The 22271-nt window shown below is 46.0% G+C and overlaps 1 protein-coding gene across 8 annotated transcripts in view; it reads left to right on the top strand.

Annotated features, from left to right (window-relative positions):
• The window catches only part of Plekha5 (pleckstrin homology domain containing A5), a 253614-nt gene extending 232546 nt beyond the window's left edge, over positions 1-21068 (top strand). For 3 of the 8 annotated variants that reach the window (XM_023709526.1, XM_023709528.1, XM_023709531.1), the window contains 12 exons: positions 459-560; positions 2070-2181; positions 3619-3665; positions 4541-4729; positions 6095-6215; positions 9201-9319; positions 10963-11208; positions 12031-12174; positions 13067-13188; positions 16393-16538; positions 18007-18091; positions 20242-21068. In XM_023709526.1, the coding sequence (XP_023565294.1) occupies positions 459-560; positions 2070-2181; positions 3619-3665; positions 4541-4729; positions 6095-6215; positions 9201-9319; positions 10963-11208; positions 12031-12174; positions 13067-13188; positions 16393-16538; positions 18007-18091; positions 20242-20260 (1452 nt within the window). In that variant the 3' untranslated portion in view covers positions 20261-21068. Of the gene's footprint in view, positions 1-458; positions 561-2069; positions 2182-3618; positions 3666-4540; positions 4730-6094; positions 6216-9200; positions 9320-10962; positions 11209-12030; positions 12175-13066; positions 13189-16392; positions 16539-18006; positions 18109-20241 lie in introns of all 8 variants that reach the window. The other 5 variants (XM_023709532.1, XM_023709527.1, XM_023709529.1 and 2 more) reach the window with 3 other exon arrangements.
• Positions 21069-22271: the final 1203 nt, after the last annotated feature.

The raw sequence follows: 22271 nt of genomic DNA on the forward strand, positions 1-22271 counted from the left end.
AGAGAGAGAGAGAGAGAGAGAGAGAGAGAGAAAAGGAAAATTGACCTTGCTCCCAAGAATAAATCAAGGGGCTGGGGAGATAGCTCAGTAGAATAAGTGCCTGCCTGGCAAGCACAGGGTCCTGAGTTCAATCCCTGGTTCCGCAAAAAAGAATAAATTAAACTATTTCCTAAAAGTAGTGCTCTATAGATAGTAGAATTCAAATAATTTTGTATCATAAAGGAATAATTAATAGGTAAATTGTGTTTTGTTTTTAGAAAATTGAATACAACAGCAATAACGCAGTATTAATATTTAGATTGTGCAGTAAAGTTTTATTGAAGTATGGGGGGAAAGAAAGTTATAAAATGTTTATCTTGGACTGTATACACAGTTTTCTAAAACCCAGAAGGGTCCTAAGTGGAGTGAGAAACCCTGGCAATGAACTTTCCTGTGAAAATGACTGACACTTGTTTCAGGAACTGGAGCGAGCCTGGCGAGAGTACGACAAGCTGGAGTACGATGTGACCGTTACCAGGAACCAGATGCAAGCGCAGCTGGATCGCCTTGGTGAAGTTCAGGTACAAGACCAGTCTGCAGGATCTTGGCTGGCCTGGCTGCTCTACAGCCGCCTCCTTTCTGTCACCGCCTTGCTGCCCCGGGGCGCGGCCAGGCCCTGAGCACACGCAGTGCTCACAGGGGGACCCATTTCTCCTTTAAAAGTTCCTTGTACCAGTGGGCACGTGTGACCCCATGGGTGCCACGTGCTTCCTAACTGTCGCAACTATTTGCCTTTCACAAGTCCACGTGTTACTTGGTAGTGAGCTATCGAGTTACTGACTTTTGTATGCTTTTTTACTTTTTATTTTTTTATTTTAAACCAGGAGTAATGGCACATGCCTATAATCCCAGCACAGGAGGCTAAGGTCGGAGGGTCACTGGGAGTTCAAGGCCATCCTGGGCTACATAGTGAGATCCTGTCTTACCAAAACAAAATAATAACATAAAAATGATTTTAGTCCATTTTGTATTAAATGTCTTGTCGAACTGTTCAGCATACTGTCTTGACTTACATGTTGCGGAGGGAGCCAGCACTATTTAAAACGAAGAATGTACTTTGCAAACAGGCAGATCTGGGGTCAAATTCTAGGGATAGTTTTCTTATCTGCAAAACAAACGATAGCTGTCTCAGAGTGTTGCACTGAGAAACAGACATATGTATATTCTAAGAAAATAACAGAAGTCACCTTGGCTCTTAGGACCCTCTGTAAGTGTGATCGTCTGCATTTGGAATCTAGCACCCCCTGCAGACCAAGGCAGCAGTAAATGCGCTGTGGGAGTGGCTTAGAAGGCATTGTCCTCTGCTGGGCCCTGCCCCTCGCCCCATGCAGCTGTTGGGCATGAGAATTATGGCTGTTGTGGGGGGAGAAAAAAAGGGTTTAATTGTATTCATTTTAATTACTTAGCCATGTGTGTCTGTGGTTTCTGTGTAGGATGTTAAAATTACGCTCCCAGTAACCATTACAAAAATTAGAGTCTAAGGCGGGGCATGGTGGCATCTGTAATCCCAGCACTTGGGAGGCTGAGGCGGGAGGATCAAGGAAAACTAAAGGCCAGCTTGGACTGCATAGTGAAACCCTTTCTTAAAAAAAATGTTTAAAAATTAGGACAGACGGGGCTACATAGTAGGCTCATGGCCATCCTAAACTATGACACCTTCTCTCAAAAACAACAAAAAATTAGATACTAAATACACCGATAAAAACTGTAGTTCTCTATCCTAAAATAGATTCGCACACTTGTTCTCCAAAAGGTCAGTTATGGCATTGCAAACATACATTACGTATCATATTACATACAATATTGTTTGATGGCGTTGGATGTTGTTGTTGAGAGACAGATCTGTGCTGTATAATCCAGGCTGTGAACACACTATGTCGCCATGGTAGCCTTGACCCGCAGCGACCCTGCAGCCTCGGCCTGGAGTGCTGGGCTTATCGGTGTTCCCCACCACTCCTGGCTCGCCGTTAGATACATGTGCAGTGGGGCCTTTTCTAATGTGTGAACTCGTCGCCCCAACCCCTTGACAGAGCGAGGCAGCAGGCCTGGAGCGCGCGCAGCTGCAGAAGGAGCTCTGGCGGATCCAGGACGTGGTGGAGGGGCTCAGCCAGCACAAGCAGCTGCGGGGCGCGACAGAAGCCGGTGAGTGCCACGGGCCTCAGGTGGTGTCCAGGTAGATGCCACACGTAGGTGGGTTTCTTTGCCTGTTTTATTGGGTTTTTGCATGAGGACACAGGCACTTCTTATAACATTAAGTTAATAAAAAGGTGTGAAAGCAGTACCTCCGCCAGCTGCACCCCTACAAACATAATCATTGTTTTACGTGTATAACTGCAACGTGTGCGGGCTGTAGCTTTCGGCATTCTTTTCTCACACCCTCGTCTGCAATTTGTTTTTCCCCGGGTGGGTGTGGAGCCCAGCTGCGCACACCGAGGCAGGTGCTTCCCCAAGCCCTCCCGCCCTTCGCAGCCTACTCCCGGGTCAGGCTTCCTTCCCCTGGCGCTGTAGAGCGTGCGCCGTGCAGCTCATCAGACCCGTACTGTTTCCCAGGGTTTGGCCGTGCTGCGGCGTGTATCATTACACATGTGCCAGGACACGCTTGCTAGGGCTCACTGGATTCCAGGGCGACGACTGATTGCATAATCTCCATTCTGCTAGTGCCAAATTGTCTTCCTAAAAGATAACATAACTGTGCCGACACTGTTTGTGTTTGCAAAAACTCAGCCATACATTTTGTTTCAACCAAATATTTCGATTTGTAGTTTTAAAATGTAATTGTTTTCAAATTCTAAAATTATTAATAATTAAGAGAAGGGGGGCCAGGAAGATAGCTCAGTAGAATAAGTGCTTTCCTGGCAAGCACAAGGTCCTGAGTTCAATCCCTAATAATGCAAAAAAATAAAAAATAAAAAGGGCTGGCCAAATAGCTCAACGTATTAAAGCAGCTGTTTAGGCAGACGTAGAGACCCAGGGTTTGATCTCCGGTGTGCTGTGCCGTGCCATGCCAGCCCCATCCCCGGTGCTCGCTTAGATTCAGTTGAGACTGGTCATGGTAGTATGCGCCTGTAATCCCAGCCCTTGGGAGGCTAAAAACAGGAAGATCGCTACAAGTCCAATCTGGAGGCCCTGTACTACATACATTAAAAAAAACAAACAAACAAAAAAAGGGATTCAAAGCTGAAGATTTCAGCTTTGAATTTAAAACAGGTGAAATAGGGGGACAACCTGCTCGGGCCCCCCTCCTGTTCCCTCTCTTGGACTAGAGCTTTCTTTCCCTCATAAATATATTCTGCTCATAAAAATAAAATAGGTGAAATGAAATTATTTCTAGGCCAGGGAGATAGCTCAGTGGCCTAAGCACCTGCTTGACAAGCACAAGGTCCTGAGTTCAATCCCTGGTACCAGAAAAAGGAAGGAGAAAAGAAAAGAAAAGGAGACGCTGAAAACAGGAGGATCACTACAAGTCCAATCTGTGTAGTGAGACCCTGTAGACCCTGTACTAAACACATTTTTAAAAAAGAAATTATTTCTGTACATTAGAAAGATATGTTTAGTTACCTTTCTAATTTTCTCCATCAGGAGTGGCAGGATCAAAACTTTTCACAACAGTTAAGTACAAAAATGAGGTAAGTTTGAATTGATTTTCGAGCTATAAACTACTTTAAATGTGCAGCACATGAATTAGGAATAGTGAAGTCGTCTGTTCTTGTATCACAAATGCTTTTTAAAATACTGAACTTTTATTAACCATGAAATTGTATTGGTTTAATTTATGTTGCTTGTAACATAGTTTTTTTTTCATTAATGTAAAAGAATATTAAAATACCACTTTTTTCATTTGTTAGAACTTTAACACTGTTATAACTTTTTCTAAGTAATTTGAATATTTGTAATGATTTCTTCGACTTTGCACAGTTTGTGGGAAGATTGATAGCTAAGTTGGTTCTGTGTTGTGCATGACATAGAGGAATTCACACTGTGAAGAGATACTGCCAGCCCAGTCGAAAGAACCTGTGGTCTTGAATTTTGTATAAAAGCCAAAGAAAATGTTTCTTTTTTCCTCTTACAAATTAATTAAAAAAAATTACAGAAGCCTAAGATGCATTTTAGAAAGACAAAAATTTGTTCTTGTCATAGTAGCTTTCAAATATAAAATTAATAATTCTGTTTCTATACATAAAAAAGTTGCAGAATGTAAAGAATGAGGCTTTAAGTAATTCTCTTTTTAAAGCAAACCACAGTAGTTTGCCGTGGTAATTTTTTGCCATATTGAATTTCAGAATAAAGCTAGCCTATATTTTATAAGAAAAACTGTATACAACCAAATTATTGGCTATCATTAAAAAATTTGGTTGCACTTTTCCATCTGAGACATTCGGCTCGGCAGTGCCCCTTTAAGTATCATGAAGTCAGTTTACAGTGATATACCATTGCAAAGAATTGTGACTGCGCTTAATTCAATCTGCTTATCTAAACAAGGTGACTGTTCTACAATCTTTAGGAAGAGGAAGTAGCCCCACCTCGTCCTCCACTTCCTCGGTCCTATGACTGTACAGAGCAGCCTCCCATAGCCCCCCCTCTGCCCAGTGACAGCAGCTCCTTGCTCTGTTATAGCAGGGGCCCCGTGCATCTGCCAGAAGACCAGAAGCCTCGCCAGGTGCAAGGGCACCCGAGAAATGGAGCTCACTGTGTAAGTGGCTGCCAGGCCACGTGACCCGCCCAGCCTGCCACTCGCTCGCTCTTGGGAGATCGCTTCACACCCGAGCTTGTTTTCATTATAACCCCCCCACCCCTGTAGCCAGTACTTTTCTGTTACATTACTTTATCATTTGCATTTTCCTGTTTTGGTTTTATCATTCTTGCTTTTTAATATTTTCGTAACGTTTAATGTTTCATAACATTTTTCCATAAATGATTGCTTTACCCCTATTGAAGGAGTCATATTTTAGCTATGTTATTTCTGAATACTAGGGGGAAATTTGTATCTCCCAATCAGAAGAGAAAACCAGATTTTACTAGGGTGGCACACAACTGGGACAGGAGAGTTTGACTAGAAAAACTGTGCCAAGGTGTGGGTGTGGCCACAGGGAGCTGCTAGCCTCAGCCCACTGCCAATAGGAGCCTCGGGGCTACGGGTGCCCAGATGTGGAATCCTGTACTCAGAAAGCTGACGCAGGGGGATCACTAGTATGAGCCCAGGCAGGGCTGCTTGTGACTTCACAGGACTGTGTCTCAAAAAGAGAAATACAGAAAAGGTTTTGGGGTGTAGCTCATCAGAATTAAGGCCCTGGCTGTAGTCCTCTATCTAGTACCAGGAAAGAAAGAAGCCGGGCATAAAAGGTTTGGAGTTGGGTAAACAAGTCTGAAATGGAGTATGTAAGGAAAAGAGTAAGAGAAACAAAACTGGCCTGATTCTGAGAATGAAATGTTCCCTGACAAGAACTTGGTGCTGGTATGAACCTCATCACTGTCTAAATGAAAATGTGCTGGGCTCTGTATTCTTTTTCTTTTTCTTTTTCTTTTTTTTTTTTTTGTGGAACCAGGGATTGAAGCGCTTACCAGGCAAGCGTGTATTCTACTGAGCTATCTCCCTGACCCCTCTGTAATTCTTTTTCACCTCGGTGATGCCGTGGTAAAAAGTGGCTCTGGGGCTCGGCAGCTCTATGATAGAGCACTGGCAGTGCCCAGCTCACTCCCCAGCACTTCCCCAAAGACTCAGCTTATGAGGCAGAACATTCTGAATTTTCAATTCTAGGTTTTGCTACTTACAAATCTTGCCAGGTGGGGTCCCAGCACTCAGGTGACAGAGGCAGGAAAATCACTGTGAGTTTGAGGCAAGCCTTGGTTACATAGCAAGACCCTGTCTCAAAAAACAAGAACAGAAGTCTTTACAATGTTTTTCTACTTAGTGGTCACATATGTATTAGTTATGGTCTCGCCAACTGGGGCTTTAAGTTTTAGAGCTGACGTGAGTGTTTAGAGGTACTGAGTCTTTAAAGGCAGACATTCTAAAAGAAACTTGCAGCTTTTTTTAATGACATGTCTTTCTTTGAAGGGTCCCGATTACAGACTCTACAAGAGTGAGCCCGAGCTGACAACCGTGGCAGAAGTTGATGAGTCAAATGGGGAAGAAAAATCAGAACCTGCTTCAGAGATGGAAAGTCCAGTTGTGAAAGGTCAGCACTCGGCGTCTGTTGCTCCTCTCACGCTTGGTTCGGCTTGGTGACATGTTGGCAGTATTCCATATAGATGCTGTCCCGGCACATGTGTGTGTCTGCAATCTCTCTCTGAAGCATTTTGGGCCGAGGAGATAGCTCAGTCGTGTAAACAACTGCCTGGAAAGCCCAAGGTTCCAAGTTTGATCCCCAGTAGCAAATAAAACAGCTAAGGGCATTTCTACTTTAATAATAAATACAAGTTGATGGCAGGGCAAAGCCAACCATGTACTTAAAACTTCTAGTTAGCAACTAGAAGACATCACTTAAGATTTAGATAGCTGTTTGTACTGTAAGGGCCAGGCAGATAGCAGAGATAGCAGAGAGGCATGAGTGCCTGCCCAGCAAGCTCAGGGTTCTGAGTTCAATCCTCGGTACTCCCTCTCCCCCAAAAGAGATGAAGCCTAAGGACTCATGAGAGTATGAATTAAGTCCTCAGCTAGTAGGAAGATAACAGCATGCACATCACTCCCAACAAGGCATCAGGTAGCACTGCCTTTTTTTTTTTTTTTTTTGAAACATGGTTTTGGTATTTACCCCACATTGGCCTCAAACTCACAGGAATCGTTCTGCCTCAGCCTCCCCAGAGCTTTGATTATAGGCGTGCACCATCACACTCAATGGCACTGCTTTTAAACACATTCATACTTCTGGAATATCTATCCCAAGTGGGATAAAGATAGTAGTAGACTGGGTTGGATTTTACTGAGAAATGTTTGATGACAAGTTTTTTGAAAGCTTTAAATTTTCTAAGGTTTTTTTTTTCCTCTATTTCAGTTGTTTTTCTGTTTTTTGTTTAGTTTTGTTTGTTTGTTTGTTTATTGTATTTTTTAGTCCAGGATCTCACTACACAGATGTGACTCATAGTGATCCTCCTGTTTTCAGCCTCCCAAGTGCTGAGATTGCAGGCGTGCACCACCACGCCCAGTCTCAGTCACCTTCTGGGCTTGCCCTGGGGGCAGAGCTGGCACATCATATGGAACCCACCTAATCAGAGGCTTTAATCCACTGAGCTATCTGGCCGGCCCTCATTTTTCTTTTTTTTTTTTTTTTTGAGAAAGGGTCTTGTTCTATAGCTCAGGCTGGCCTGTAACCCACTAATGTGGCCCAGGCTGACCTTAGATTTTCAGTGAGCTTCCTGCCTCAGTCTTCTTAGTGCTAGGATTACATGTATGCACCACCATGCCCAGATATTGCTAAACATTCTTTAAGAAATCAAAGTGTAAAAAAAAAAAAAGAAGTTTCTCTTGTAAATATAGGGCAAAAATAAATGTATCAAGCATTAAAAAAAAAGAAATCAAAATCAAAAAAAAGTAATGAAGGTTCTTCTAGATTCAAGATTTTAAAAAAAGGCAAAAAATAGGCTAGGAGGGCAGCTCAATGGTAGAGAGCTCTTGCCTACCAGATGCAAGGCCATCGGTTCCATCCCTGTTAACTACAAAAACATAAATACAGTGCAGTACTTTTTTTTGGGGGGGGGTGTCTCTTTTTGAGACTCACTTTGTAAACCAGACTGGCCTCAAACTTGCAGTGATCCTCCTGCCTCAGCCTTCTTTGTGCTGGGTTTATAGTTATGTGCCACCATGCACAGCCAGCACTTAAAATTTTAATTGGAGCACTATTTTAAAAAATTAAAAAAGCTGTACGGCTAGGTATGATAGGCATGGTGGTGCCTGCCTACAATCCCAGCTCTCTGGAGGCTGAGGCAGAAGGATTGCTGAGTTTGCTGCCAGCCTAGGCTACAAAGTGAGTTTGAAGCCATTTTGATCTACATACTGAGACCATAGCCTAAACTGCCTAAACCATTATAAAGTTAAACTAAATATATAATACCAGTAGCACATATACTAGGAGGTGGTTGGAATTAACATAAGGTCTTTGCTTGGAGGAAGGTGGTGATGTTGAATAACATTAGACTCCCCACCCACACCGGCCCCTACTGGGGATCGAACCCTGGACCTTGCGCTTGCCAGGCAGGTGCTTATGCCTGTTGAGTTATCTCCCTGGCCCGAGTAACATTAGACTTTCATCAGTTTCCCACATACATGCTAGAGTATAAGATAAAAGAGACTGTTCAGCCTCCAAACTACTAGGGAGACTAACAGGATGAGGGGAGAAATAACTCTAAAGAAAAAAGAGAAATAAGTAGAAGGTGGAGAAAATCCAAGGCAAAAAATTATCACAAAGTACAATAAATTGAACTAAGTGCTTCAGTTTAAAGAAAGATCGCCAGCTGGGTGTAATGGCACACGCCTGTAATCCCTGCACTCTTTAGGCTTGAGGCAGGGTGATCATCAAAGCCAGCCTGGCTACATAGTAAGTTCAAGGACAGCCTGAACTCTGTTTCAAAACACAGAGACCTTGTTTCAAAAAAAAAGAGGATTGTCAGGCCAGGGATGTAGTACAGTGACAGAGGTGGCGCACATGCCCCAGGATGGGCCCCCAGCACCAAAAGAAAAGAAAAAGCTGCCACACCGTGAGCAAGGCAGAAGGATCACAAGTGTGGGCCGGCCTGGACAACCTAGTAGTGCAGCAAGGCCCCGTCTCAAATTTAAACACTGTTTTAAAAGAGGGTGGGGAGATAATTCAGTGTGAAGGCCCTGAGTCTAGTTCCTAGTACTTAAAAAAGAAAAAATAAATAAATAAATAAATAAATAAATAAATAAATAAATAAATAAGATTATTAGCGTGGATTAAAATTAAAAGTACAGCCACGGCTGGTGGCGCATGCCTATAATCCCAGCACTTAGGAAGCTAAGGCAAGAGAATTGTTGGGAGTGCAGGACGAGCCTGGGCTACAAAGTGAGCTCAGAGACAGCCTGAACTGCATAGCGAGACTCTACCTCAAAAAGACAGAAAAACCAACCAACAGACAAAAAATAGTGTCAGAAGAAAGCCCTGTTGCCTACATGTGTTTAGAGCACTTAACTGCTGTCTTGGTTTTAGGCTCCCACTTTCCTGTTGGGGTTGTCCCTCCCAGAACAAAGTCACCAACACCCGAGTCCTCGACAATAGCCTCATACGTGACCCTGAGGAAAACCAAGAAGATGCTGGACCTCAGAGCGGTACGCATGTATATGCGAACTCCTGCACTCCCAGCCTGCTTCTTTGTGCTGTGCTTCCCGTGTTGTGTGGTTGTTCGGCTTGTTTTCGTGGTGCTGGGCATTGAACCCCTTTGCTCTCAGCCACCTTCCCAGCTCTGTTTATCTTGAGATAAGGGTGTGCTCAGTTGTCCAGGTGGGGCACGAACCTGCAAACCTGAGCCTCAGTCTCAGAGTGCTAGGATTACACTCGCTCACTTTGAATGTCTCACAGGAATTCTTTTTATATACTCTAAAAAAACCTACTGAGCTTTTTTTAAAAATTATATTTAGAGAATTAATACCTCAGAAGAAAGGCCTAGCTTGTACCTAGTCTAGATTTTTTTCAGATTAGCTTTCCTTAGGGTCTTGGTCCATCATTTGTTACGGGGGGAATATAAGGTATGAAACTCAGCCTTCATTGCAACCACGTGCCAGATCAGACTCATCATGATCCTCCTGTTTTCAGGCTCCCAAGCGTTGGCATTGCAGGCATGTGCCACCATGCCGTCTCAATCATTTGCTGTCTCAGTGCACCCCAGGGGCAGGGCCCACACAGTACGCTGGGGATCAAACCCCAGTCTCTGCATCTGCCTAAGGAGGCACTTTAATTCGCTGAGCTATCTGGCCAGCCCTTTTTTTTTTTTTTTACAGTACTAGGGATTGAACTGTACCTGGCCTTGACTTACTGCCCAGGAGAGTCTCTAGTACAGTTCGCTTTTAACTCCTTGTAGACAGGATTAGCTAGAAGACCTAATGAGGCCCCTGTGCCGTTTTTTCCATTTGCAGACAGGCGCTTGTGCTACTGAGCTGTCTCCCTGGCCCTGTTTGTTCCATTTACAGTCCCCTGCTCCTTCCCATTTTATTGTTGGTCAGCTCCCACCAACTCAAACCAGAGAACAAAAGAAACCGATAGCCTGGATTTTACAGAATATTTACATGAATGAATATCTACATTAATATTTTTAACTGGGCCAGGGATGTAGCTCTGCAGAACAGTGCCTGCTTGGTAAGCACAAGGTCCTGAGTTCTATCCCTGATAACAAAGAAGAATAAATAAATAGAAATGTGTCATTTACAGCATTATGGTTTCATTAAATTGAAAAATCCATGGGGCTGGTGAGATGGCTCAGTGGTCTAAGGCACCTATTTGGAACAAGCTTAGCAAAACCCAGGGACCATGGTTCAATCCCCCAGCACCACATGCCAGCCAGCCCCGCCCCCTGGTGGGCTGAGCTGGACACACACACATAAATAAATAAATAAAATTTAAAAAAAATAAATTGAAAAATCCAATACATTATGCCCCTCTCCCCTTTTTCTCCTAGCTAGTTTGAGTTTTATGCATTCCCCTGTTTCAGGGACGGAGACATCCGTGGCCCATTTATGATTGGTCTTTTGTTTTTCTGTTAAACCGGGAAAACACCTGTCCCCTGTGTGTCTTTCTCCACCTCTTTCTCTCTGTCCTTGCCCACGCATCCCTCTTTATAATGAAGAAGAAAATGACTGCGTCAGCCTCTCTGATCCAGCCTCGCAGCACTCAGTACCCTACTGAGGATTCTCAGCTGCACCCCTGCCGCCCTCGCGGAGCCTGGGCTCCGCGTGCTCACTGCCCCCATCTCTTCCAGGACCGGCCACGCAGCGCTGTGGAGCAACTGTGCCTAGCGGAGAGTGGCCGGCCGCGAATGACGGTGGAGGAGCAGCTGGAGCGCATCCGGCGCCACCAGCAGGCCTGCCTGCGGGAGCGGAAGCGGGCACTCGCTGTCCCCATCGCCGTTCCCGTCCCTGGGTCCACTGACCTGGGCTCCTCACAGAGCCCTGCAAGCCTGAGAGAAACTCCAGGCAGGGCCCTGCAGGTACGCCCACTGCTTCTGGTTGTCTTACATACTCAGTTCTGGGAGTGATGGGTTCCAGAAGGCCTATAGTGTACTTATTGTAAGGTGTTTAATTCTTACAATAATAATAGGCTAAGGCAGCTTCATAAAATGACGGGGACTCTGGCCTTAAAAGACCAGAGCCAACTGAGCAAAGAGGCACACACCTGTCACCCAGCACTTAAGAGGTCGAGATAGGGGCATCACAGGTTCAGGGCCAACCTCCTGATTGGCTCCTGAACATTAACAGTTATAGACTTAATCTTCCCTACTGAAAGCTAATGGTTCAGTTTCACCGCCTGCTGCAGGGACATAGGATAAAAGCATTTCAACTAGTATAAACTGCCATGCAGGTCACCAGAACAGTCCCCACTTCCCTTCCAATAAAATGCCTACTGCTGTCACTGCCCAGCTTCAGCCTTGTGAAGGGCCCCTCCCCTCTGCCTGTTCCTTGATGTTGCTCTTCCTGTGTGGGGCAGAGGCAGCAGCTAGGGAGCTCTTGCAGCCGCTGCCCTCAGGCTGGCCCCTATCAGGCCCGGTTCCTATGGTCAGAGCCCCTCTCCCTCCCCACCCATCACTTCCTGCCTCCTGGCCCAGGCCCCGGGAGTGCTGTGACAGGGCCAGTGGCATGTTACGTTCCACAGATACATATGTGGGTTCTGTGAGAAAGAGAAAGGAGAAAAATGGGGCTTGTTTTCTGTGATTTTTGTGGAGAAATTCTTTGTATGTAGAGATATAGCTTTGTACAAACCTATAGGCACTGTCTATAAAATACACATGCGTGCTCACTAGGAATCTAAAAACATTGTGTCTTTTGGGCAGACCCAGAGGGACAACATTAAGGAGTTGGACGATGTCAGTAGAGAAAATGACGTAAAACCAAACTATGACACTCCTGACACTCCTGCTGTGGAACCCGTCCGACTAAAAGAAGCTGAGCCCCCAAATACAGATGGTAGCCAAGAGGTAAGAGAAGATTTCAGAACAGATGTCTAGAGATTAAAGATTAAAGTATGTGCCTTTTAAGTTATAGACCAGACAAGATAGCTCAGTGAACTACGTGCCTCAGCCAGCCACCAAGACCAGGCGTGGTGATACACCCCTACAATCCCAGCAGTGGGAGGCTGAAAACAGGAGGGTCACCACGAGTGTGAGCTGCGCAGGGAGACCCTGCACCAAATACGTAGAGGGCTGGGGAGATAGCTCAGTGGAATGAGTGCTTGCTGGACAAGCGCAAGGTCCTGACTTCAATCCCTGGTACGATCAATCAGTCAGTCAATCAATCAATGTTAGAAGCCAAAGATCTAAATGAAAGGGTAGGTTTCCTTTAATCTTATTGATACATTGGCTGCATAAACTATACGTTATTAAAAAATTTGGAGCATAGGCAAAGCTGGAGTAAATTATTAACACAAGAAGAATCCTACATGGGTCATGGTTGGCGTTCGCTTAGAGTCCCAGCTGGTCACGAAGCTGAGGCAGGGGTTGGGGTCACAAGGCCCAGGCCAAGCCCGGAAACATAGCAAGACCCTATCTCAGACTTAACAGGATGAGAGCTAGCCCAGCCCTCCTTTGGCCTGTCCCCAGGGTGGGGTTAGACAAGAAAAGAACACTGTAGCTCAAAGGTTGTCTTAACGAGGCAGATCATCCCTTTGGACAAATAACTTTGTGTCCTTATAGTAAAAAACTGTTAATATTTTAACATACTTGAATCCAGATGTACTATCAGTAAATATTTGAAATAATAATTAAATTTAGGAGGGATCACATTGTAAGAAGTTGCTTGGAATCATTTTAGATTTACAAATGCATGTCATAAAAGTGCTTTGAAAAGGAAATTTGTCTTTTTACTCTATAGTTTAAAAGAACAGAAAGTATTTTTGATGAAGCGATTTCTACACCTGAGCCAAATGGAGTACATTCTGAGGAAGTGACGAATAAAGAAAGTAAAGAAAAGATGACCGAGGAATTAACATACAGGTAACAAGAAAAAGAATTATGTAGCCCGTTGTGACCGCCTCCACATACTTAAGTAAAACAAAGCAAAAAAGGGTTCTTCGGCTGCAGTTTCTGGTGGCTCGGTGCCCGAGTCTCAGCTCGTCCAGGCCTGGGCAGAGTGGGGGCTGGCCCGCGGCCCCTTCTCCAGCAGTGCTGCCAGCTGTGCTGTCACTGAGCCTAGGGCCTCAGAATCCCTGTGCGCCTGGACACTGCTATTAGGGACCAACGCTTGGGCGCAGGGAGATAGTTTAGATCCAAACCACGAGAGAAATTATTCGTAAAACTGAAGAACGGGCTGGGGAGATGGCTCAGTAAGGGCCTGAGTTCCATCCCTGGTTCAACCAAAAAGAAAAAAACTGAAGAACTGCTTAAAAATGATAAACTTCCAGGCTGGGTGAGGGCATTCACATGCAATCCCAGCACTTGGGAGGCTGAGGCAGGAGGATCACCATGAGTTCAAGGCCAGCTTGAACTCCATAGCAAGAGCCTGTCTCAAAAAACCAAACAGGAAAAAAAGATGAACTTCAGAGTCCAAAAGTGTTCATTTCCACTTCCAGCTTAGGAGCTGTAGGATCTTGAGCCAGGTGTATAGCCTTCCTAAACTACAGGTTCCACTTGTAAAAATGAGAATAATCACACTCTTCTTTCATGAGTCTCTTGTAAGGATTAAGTAAGTAAAGATATTTATAACATTTAAAATGTGCTTAGCACTTAGGATAATACCTTATTAGAAGAATGCTAAAAGCCGGACATGGTGGCACATGTCTGTAATCCAGGAGGCTGAAGCAGGAGAATCACAAGTTTGAAGCAAGTTTGGGCTCCATAATTCAAGACTCGCCGAGCCTACACAGCAAGACCCTCCTACATAAATACTGCGTGCGTGCGTGCGCGCCAGAAGGCACATGAGCGGTGGCAGTATAAGGGACTCAGCGCCCGGTGTCGGCCGTGTGGCGCGCAGCTGGAATAGAAACCGATGAGGGGTCTGGGCTGTCCGCCGAGAGCTCCAGACGCTATGGTGATTCGCTTCTATTTTTCACATGTGTGCGTGCTACAGCCTGAACCCAGGGCTTCATGCACATGAGGCACGCACTCCATAACTGAGCTGCACTGCTGGCTGGGGCTGTATTTCGTAGAACATACTCAGTCTCACCGCTAGAAAAAGTTACTAGCACTAGAAAAAGAAATGTGCTGACCAGGCACAGAGATGCATGCCTGCAACCCTAGCTCAAGGGAGGCTGAGGCAAGAGGATTGCCTCAAGTTCACGGCCATCTTGAAATGCACAGACCCTGTCTGAACAAAGCGTGCTGTGATTTAATATTACTAAGAATGTCGGGGGCCGAGGAGATGGCTCAGTAGGATAAGCGCTTGACTGGCAAATGCAAGGATCTGAGTTCAATCCCCGGTTCCACCAAAAAAAAAAAAAAAAAAAAAGAATGTCTTTGTCACTGAATAGCAGGTTTGAATTTGAAAGATATTTGGCTATGTCTGATTTAAAGAATCCAGAGTGAATTTTTGTATCAATATGTGGTAGATACAGATGAAAACATAACCAGCACGCTAAAGACCCACAGGCTTGCTAGGCAGGCTGGGTGGCACATGCCTGTACTCCCAGCACGCTGGAGGCTGAGGCAGAGGATCACAAATTCAAGCCCACATTAAGGGCAGCTCAGCGCAGCGACAGACTTAACAAGAGTGTGTCTCACCGGGGAGATAGCTCAGTAGCATAAGTGCCTGCCTGGCAAGCGCAAGGTCCTGAGTTTGATCTCCAGTACCAAAAAAAAACCAAGAGCCGGGCTGGGGAGATGGCTCAGTAGAATAAGTGCTTGCCTGGCAAGCACAAGGGCCTGAGTTCAATCCCCGGTTCCGCAAAAAAAAAAAAAAAAAACAAGAGCCTGTCTCAATGTTTTAAAAAGCAGGCTGGGGATATAGCTCAAAACACAGACTCTGAGTTCAGTCCCCAATAAAAAAAAATTCAAGTGCTTTTAAAATGAATGTAAAATACTTCAACAACAACAGAAAATAATGTGTTGGCCATGTTAAAGCGAGCTAAAGAGCCAACTTCTCGCTCTTCTCAAGCTGCAACAAAGCGGTTTGAGGAATTTCTTCTTAGAAGACTTCTGTTGAGTGAAGCATGAGAGTGCTGCAAGTCTTTCTTTGCTGACTCTCATGACATAATAGGTTCAGTACTAGGCTTAGAGCCGGACGTGCTGGAGCACACCCGTAATCCCAGCACTGGGCGGGCTGAGGCAGAAGGACCATTGCGAGTTTGAGACCAGCCTGGGCTACAAAGTGAGCTCATGGCCAGCCTGAGCTGCGTAGCGACACCTGTCTCAAAAAGACAAAAAAAATCAGGACTAGGACTGGAGCTTCTACTGAAACGCTTTCCTCACGTGTGTGGGGTACTAGGTTCAGGTCCCAGCCCCACAAAACAAAACAAAAATCGAAAGAAAAAAAAAAAAAAGTAGTGGATTTGCACGGTACTCAGTGGCTGCTGATGCTGTTGGCTGGAAATCTTACAGGGGCCTAGAGGATCAGCAGGTTGCACCACCCGCCCCTGCCGCCACTCATCTCTTTTTCCTGATCCACCTTTGTGGCGCATGGTAGTTGCGCTCCTCCTGGGCATCACTGTCTGGACCGCTTGCCTCCGTGTCACTCGTACTCCCTCTCCTTCCCTGCATCTTTTTCTCCTTCCACAAGTCTTCTTTCCTCTGGTTCCTATCATCTTTAATTTTGTTCCTTAAATTGTTTATATTCCGGTTTCTCATATGAGAGAAACCGATCATTTGTAATGTCACAAAAAGAGACAATCCATTCATGAGACAGTGCCTGAGGCCCAGCTGTGAAGTACCGCTTGGCACGCGCCAAAGCTAAACATGACCAAGACTCATCATCTTGGCCAGGTGTGGTGGCGCACACGTGTCACCCCAGCACTGGAGACTGAGGCAGGAGGATTGCTGCAAGTTCAGGCCAGCCTGGGCTACAAAGTGAGGCCAAGGTCAGCCTGAAATGTATAGTGAAATTGTGTCTCAAAAAGATGAAAAAAAGGAGAAGGGATCCCAAGTAGAGTGTTAACAAATGCAGGCAGGTGGTGCTTATTTTCCATATGGCTAAAAGGTTTGTTAAGTGAACACAAGAATTCACTGTATTCCGTAGTCAGTTTTAAAGTACCAGTGTATTTTCATTAGCCCTGAAGATGAGACGCAAATCCCAAACCGTAAACCAGAAGACCATTGTGAGGAGGACACGAAGGACGGCATTCACGAAGAGGAAAGCCCTGTTACTTCTCAGGAGTCGATGCCTGTGGTTTCTAGAGAAAGCCAAACACCGGCAGGTAGGTGCACTGCATTGAGTCTCTTACTGGGCACTTCCACTGAACTTGTTTTTTGCTCTGAACTTGTTTTTAATTTTTTTCCTCCCCTTGGCTGGCCCAGCCTGCCCTGGGAGCAGGGCTGGCCTGGCACACGGTGCTGGGGATCTAACCACAGCCCCAACACTTGCCTGAGCAGGCGCTTTAGACTACTGGGCTATCTTGCCAGGCCTTTTTTTCTCACTGAACTTCTAAACTTATTCTTCCTGTGGCAATCCTAAAAAGGGAGCCAATGTAATTACCTTTTCTGACTGGGCATGGGGGCGCCCCTGTAATCCCAGCACTGGAAGGCTGAGGCAGGCGTATCCTGAGGCAAGAGGATCTTTGCAAGTTAGGCTAGCCTGAGCTGCATAATGAAACCCTGTCTCAAGACCAAAAAAAAACTACCTAGTCTGCACTTAAATTCACAGGGGCAGCGTTGGGATGGACCTGGGAAGACGCGAGCAGGGCCTGGTTGGAGTCTGTTCTGACAGGCCCGGCCACTGGGGCAAGAGGAGCCCAACCTCAGCCCCAGCCTGGACCACAAGGGGGCTCACTGAGACTCAAAATTGCACAAGCCCTGGGTTCAATCTCCAGTATCACAAAAACATACATTTATAGAATGGCTCTTTCCTCTAGCACATGCTATATAGAGTCCACACCTGGACTGTCTTCTGATAGCAGATCAGTGTCCACACCGTGTTAAAACAAGCTATTCTCTGCTGCTACCCCTGTGGGGGCAGGGTGCTGGGGACTGAACCACGGCCTTGTATGTGCTAGGCATGCACTGCACCCAGGAGCCCCTCTGCCCAGCCCTCAGCTCAGCCCTTCGGCTAGCGTTTGGACTCCTCAATGTTTTCTTTTTCACTGTGCGTTTGAAGAGTGAGAGTGTAGGATAGGATCACACCTCCAGCGCATACGGTGAGCCTTGCTTTTCTTAAGCAAGAATTCATTCTCAGCCATCACTGCCCTACTTCCTCCCTTTTGCAGAAGGTTTGAGCAAGGAAATTCAGTCCTTAGAAGAGTGTGGGGTTAGAGCAGAGCATTGCCATGTTCCAAACACAAATGGAGAGTGTTCATGTCATCTGTCATTCCCTGGGCCAACAGTGCACTGTCCTGTCACATGGCGCCAGTTCCTTGTTTGCAGGGCTGGGCGAGTGTGGCCGTGTCGAGCCTGTGATATCTGCATCTCAGTACTTGGCTGCATGAGCTAGAAAAGGGTTGCCCGCAAGGCACTGAGAACTCTCATAAGCAGGTAGACTCCTCAAAACTAACCTCACAGAAAAACCAGTCATAACCCAGGCTTCCGGAGGAGTTCCATGCAGAGCACCAGCAGGTCAGGACAGAATGCATGCACCGTAGCTCCTCCTGCCCCAGCCACCATGATGCACAGCGGCTCTCCCTCACGTGTCCCTGGAATGTTAACCTTCTCTGTGCTTTCACTGTATTGCAGTGAAAAGTCTGTCCCCGTCTCCAGAGTCCTCGGCGTCGCCAGTGCCGTCCACCCAACCGCAGCTGACAGAAGGCTCGCACTTCATGTGTGTGTAACTTGGAAGTATGTTTTTTCTACTTTGCTCTCACTGTTGCATTTGCTATTTTGGTAGCACCCGTGCATTGGCACCAGGTCCCTGGGGACCATACCCCAGGGATGGCTGGCAGAACCAGGGGCCACAAGAGTGAACGCGGCAGTGGCTCAGATTGCACCTGGCCTCATGGGGCCCATCGTGACCTGCTGCATGACAGCCTTTCTCTGTCTTATTTCATCAGCAGCAAAAGCTCCTGAGAATGCAGGGATGCCCGCCCCATGCCTTCTAGAGCCGGAGCCCAGGGCCCCGTGGGCTCCCAGGCTGGCCGCGCGGTCACCGAGGTTTCAGGCGGTAGGCCACATAAACTCAAGGGCATATATTAGTGATTTTAAGGGACAAAGACATTTATGACACAACTAACTGGGTAAAGTGTTAAAATCTCTAAACACAGGTGGCTGACAGGGAAGAGGGGGAGCCCTTCTTGAACAGTGTTCTTTAGTGTACAGTTCTAAACATGAGAATAGTAATCTCAGTTCATTTTTACACTTCACAGGTGTCCTAGGGTGTCGCTCAGTGGTGTCTGCTGTCTGCCAGGCCCTGGGTTCAATCTCCAGTTCTGCAAATATATATATATTCCTTATTTTCACCTATACTTCCCATCACTTTTGTTTCCTTTATGGAAAAACTGTAAGACACAACATGTAATTTCTGTGCCTTCCCCGTGTTTTGCTCCCAGTGTCTGAGGGTTCGCACTTTGAAGGCCTTGGCCTTAGCGCCAACGGCTGAAGCAAGTGCAAGCAGCAGACACCCAGCACCACTACAGCATCGCCTTTGAATTTCAGACCCTCAAATGAGTGCACATACTAACCTGACCGTTTATGCAGAGGTGTTTCTTTCCTGGGACCTACTTCCATTTCCACCTCTTTGTAGCCATTCTATTTTTTATCCTTCACACCACTCTGCTGTCACTGTCTGTAGCTCTTATTTGGCACCAGGGCTGCCCAGGACCCGTGAAAGCTTGTATTCGTCCGCGCCCCTGTGGGTGCAGGCCTCACAGCCTGATGCCTGGCCTCTCTGTGTATCTCCCCCTCTTGGTAAACAGCCCCAGGTCACAGAAATGTGAGCCCTCGGGTTTCTCCCCCAGAGTCGGTAGCTGGCCTCTGCCTGAAAAAGTAGCTGTGCACTTGGAGCCATGCCCCAATTTTGTGGTTCTGTAAATAAACTGCAGTTTGTTGCACACAGACCTTTCTGATAGTAAAGGCTCTTAAGGGTTAAAACTGCAGTACAGAGCCAGCCAGCCCAGCAAATTAAAGCGCCTTCTTAGGTAGACACAGGGTGGGGGCTTTGATCCCCAGTGTGCCGCGCTGGCCCCACATCCAGGGTGCGATGAGACAGCTGAGACTGGGCCTGGTGGTGCACACCTGTAATCCCAGCACTTGGGAGGCTGAAAACAGGAGGATCTAGAATATGAGTCTGATCTATGTAGTGAGACCCTGTAGACCCTGTACTAAATACATTAAAAAAGAATAATAATAAAAAACTCCAGCACATTCCCAGATTCCTTAAGGGTTTGCTTTCGTGTACATTTTGCTTTTATTTCAAGAACCAGTGGTATTACATATGCTACTGAGGCACAGTTATTGCCAGATATTTTCTAGTCTCACATCATGTAGCCACCACAAACAAGAAAACTCATTACTTTCTAACTTCCTGTTGTGCCTCTTTTTATTCTTCGCAGTGCTGGGGATGGAAGCCAGGGCCCCACACAGGCCGGGCAAGGCTGTGCCCGGGCCACACCCCAGCTGCGTACCTTACAGTCACCTGCCTGAACTAGCAGTTCTGGCAGGACCTAGGCCAGCTTTATGAATGGCCTGCATTCTAGGCAGCTTTCATGCCGTGATGCATACCTCTGCCTATTGCCTTGATCTTTGGATTCAGCAACAGATTTGGGTGCATGTTTTTGTTCTGAATTGCCCTTTAATTGTATTTTGTGTCTTTGTAAATTCCACTCAAGGAAATGAAAAAAAACTGTCCTTCAGTTGTATTGTTTTAGGATTCTTGTGGCCACACTTGTCTGTTGCTGGGCCTGTCAGTTTCTCTGGTATGCGGGCATTTCTTGGCTTTGCAAGTGTCCCAGTAATTTCCTCTGTCTTATTTTGCAGCTCCACTGACTTCTGTTGAAACCGTTCGTGGCCCTTCAGCAGTGTAAGAAGATACTGTACAGTATACCTTAAATCTATGAAATTCATAGTTCTGATGCTTTTGACCCCAGAGCATCATTTTATCACTTCTGGAAAACGTTCGTTCCAGAGCAGCTTTAAGGCCCACGCGCACTCCGCACCACATGTCCACGCAGCTTGCCACCCCCGAGCCCACAGGTGACAGTACTGCTCCGCCCGCAGCCTTCACCAGGGCTTCCTCAGTTGCCGTCGACAGATCTGATGTTTCTTAAGTCTAGGCGAATTTATATTGCTTTTTGCTTTTTGGTACACAGAGTTAGTTACTATTTCCAATGAAGTTTGTTTTTTGGTTTTTTTTTTTTTTTTTTCCTCCTTACCATTCTGGCTACTGCAGTGCTTTATTTCACTCTTGATTTGTAAAAATTTTATATATATATATTTAAAATGTGCCATTTTCTTACTGCTAAGTGAAGTATGTCCTGTTTTCTGCTATAATTCTTTCTCAGATTGCAATGTCAGCAGTTACTGCCGCTCGCCAGCTTAAACACAAATGTTACCGCTTACTTTTCTTAAAAAAACAATTAAAAGTGTAGGTATCTTGGAGTACTGGATTATACTTCATTGGAATAGATGTGTACAGCAATAAGCAGGTCTTCAAATCCAGTACCTAGTTTGTGTACAAATGTAATTATGTTCATTGTGTATATATTATACAATGAGCACATGTAATGTATTAAAGGCTACTTACTATTGTTTAAATGCAAATGTTCATATCTCATTTCTTTTTTATCATGTTAAATAAATGTTGATGTTCTTAGATCACTTGTGTTAGAGTTCTTCCCATCTAAAACACAGGCTTGCGCGCCTGCAGTGTCATGCAGTGGCCGTGCTTGCCCGGCATGCACAGGTCCATGTTCAGTGCCCAGCACCAGAAAGAGAAAGAAAAAGAAAGGGACTCCTGAGACTTCTGAAAGAAAAAGTGGTCTGTTAATCCTGGAATCCTGGAGCTCACCATAAAAGGATTTGTCTGTCCGACCCTCCTGTATCACAGTGGGGCGCAGGCCCGGGATTAAGCTGGCTTGCCAACCCTAATCCCATTACCTGTGACTGCGGTGCAGGCCCTGGGCCCTGGGCCTTCTGTTTTAGCAGCTCATCCCAACGGGAAAATTCAGTTTTGTGAAGTCTTCCCGTGCCCCACTGTGGCAAGGGATTGGCTGCAGAGGGTACGTAGGGTGGGCAGGGCTGTGTCCCGGCAAGGAACAGGAGCCACTGGCCGTGGGGCTCCCACGGCATATTCTTTACAGATATTCACGCTCTTCAGAGTCAATTACATCTTCTTCCTCTGCACCCTTTTGTCCAAGCTGTATATTGTTCCCAGAGTACAAGGCGAGCTGCCGCTTTCAGATTCCTGCACAGTGGCTCACACCAAGCTGGCGCTGGTCAGGGTCCCTTTCTCCTCTGTGTCCTCCTAAAGAGGATTTAGCGGCATTCCACATGCAGATGGATATGAATTCACATGCAGCTAGTTGCAGGCAGAGCGTGCAAACAGGTTGGAAAGGGAACACCGCCAGCCGTCGGTGCTGTGCAGCGAGGTCACACCCAGCTGCCAAACGTTTTATTTTTTTTTTTAATTATTTATTTATTTATTTAGAGATAGAGTCTTGCTATGTAGTTCAGGCTGATCTTTAACTCACTGTGTACCCCACATTGATTGTGGCAATCATCCTGCCTCAGCCTCCGGGGCACTGGAATCATAGGTGTACGACACTACGGCTGGCTCCCCCTCTTCTTGTAAAGAAGACTTGGGACTCCACCCTAATAACCTTATCTAAGCCTAAAAGCCTCTCAAAGCCCCAAGCTTTACACATCGTAGCTGGATTCAGCTCCCACCCTCTTACTATCTCACAGTGACACTGAATTCCTACCCGTATTTAACCCATAGTAGTCACCAACCCCAAGCGGGGTCCTCAGGAAGATACTCGTACCGCAGTTGTGAGACAGAGGGAACAAAC

Source organism: Octodon degus, unplaced genomic scaffold (genome assembly GCF_000260255.1).
Source record: "Octodon degus isolate 3935 unplaced genomic scaffold, OctDeg1.0 scaffold00012, whole genome shotgun sequence".
Taxonomy (NCBI): domain Eukaryota; kingdom Metazoa; phylum Chordata; class Mammalia; order Rodentia; family Octodontidae; genus Octodon; species Octodon degus.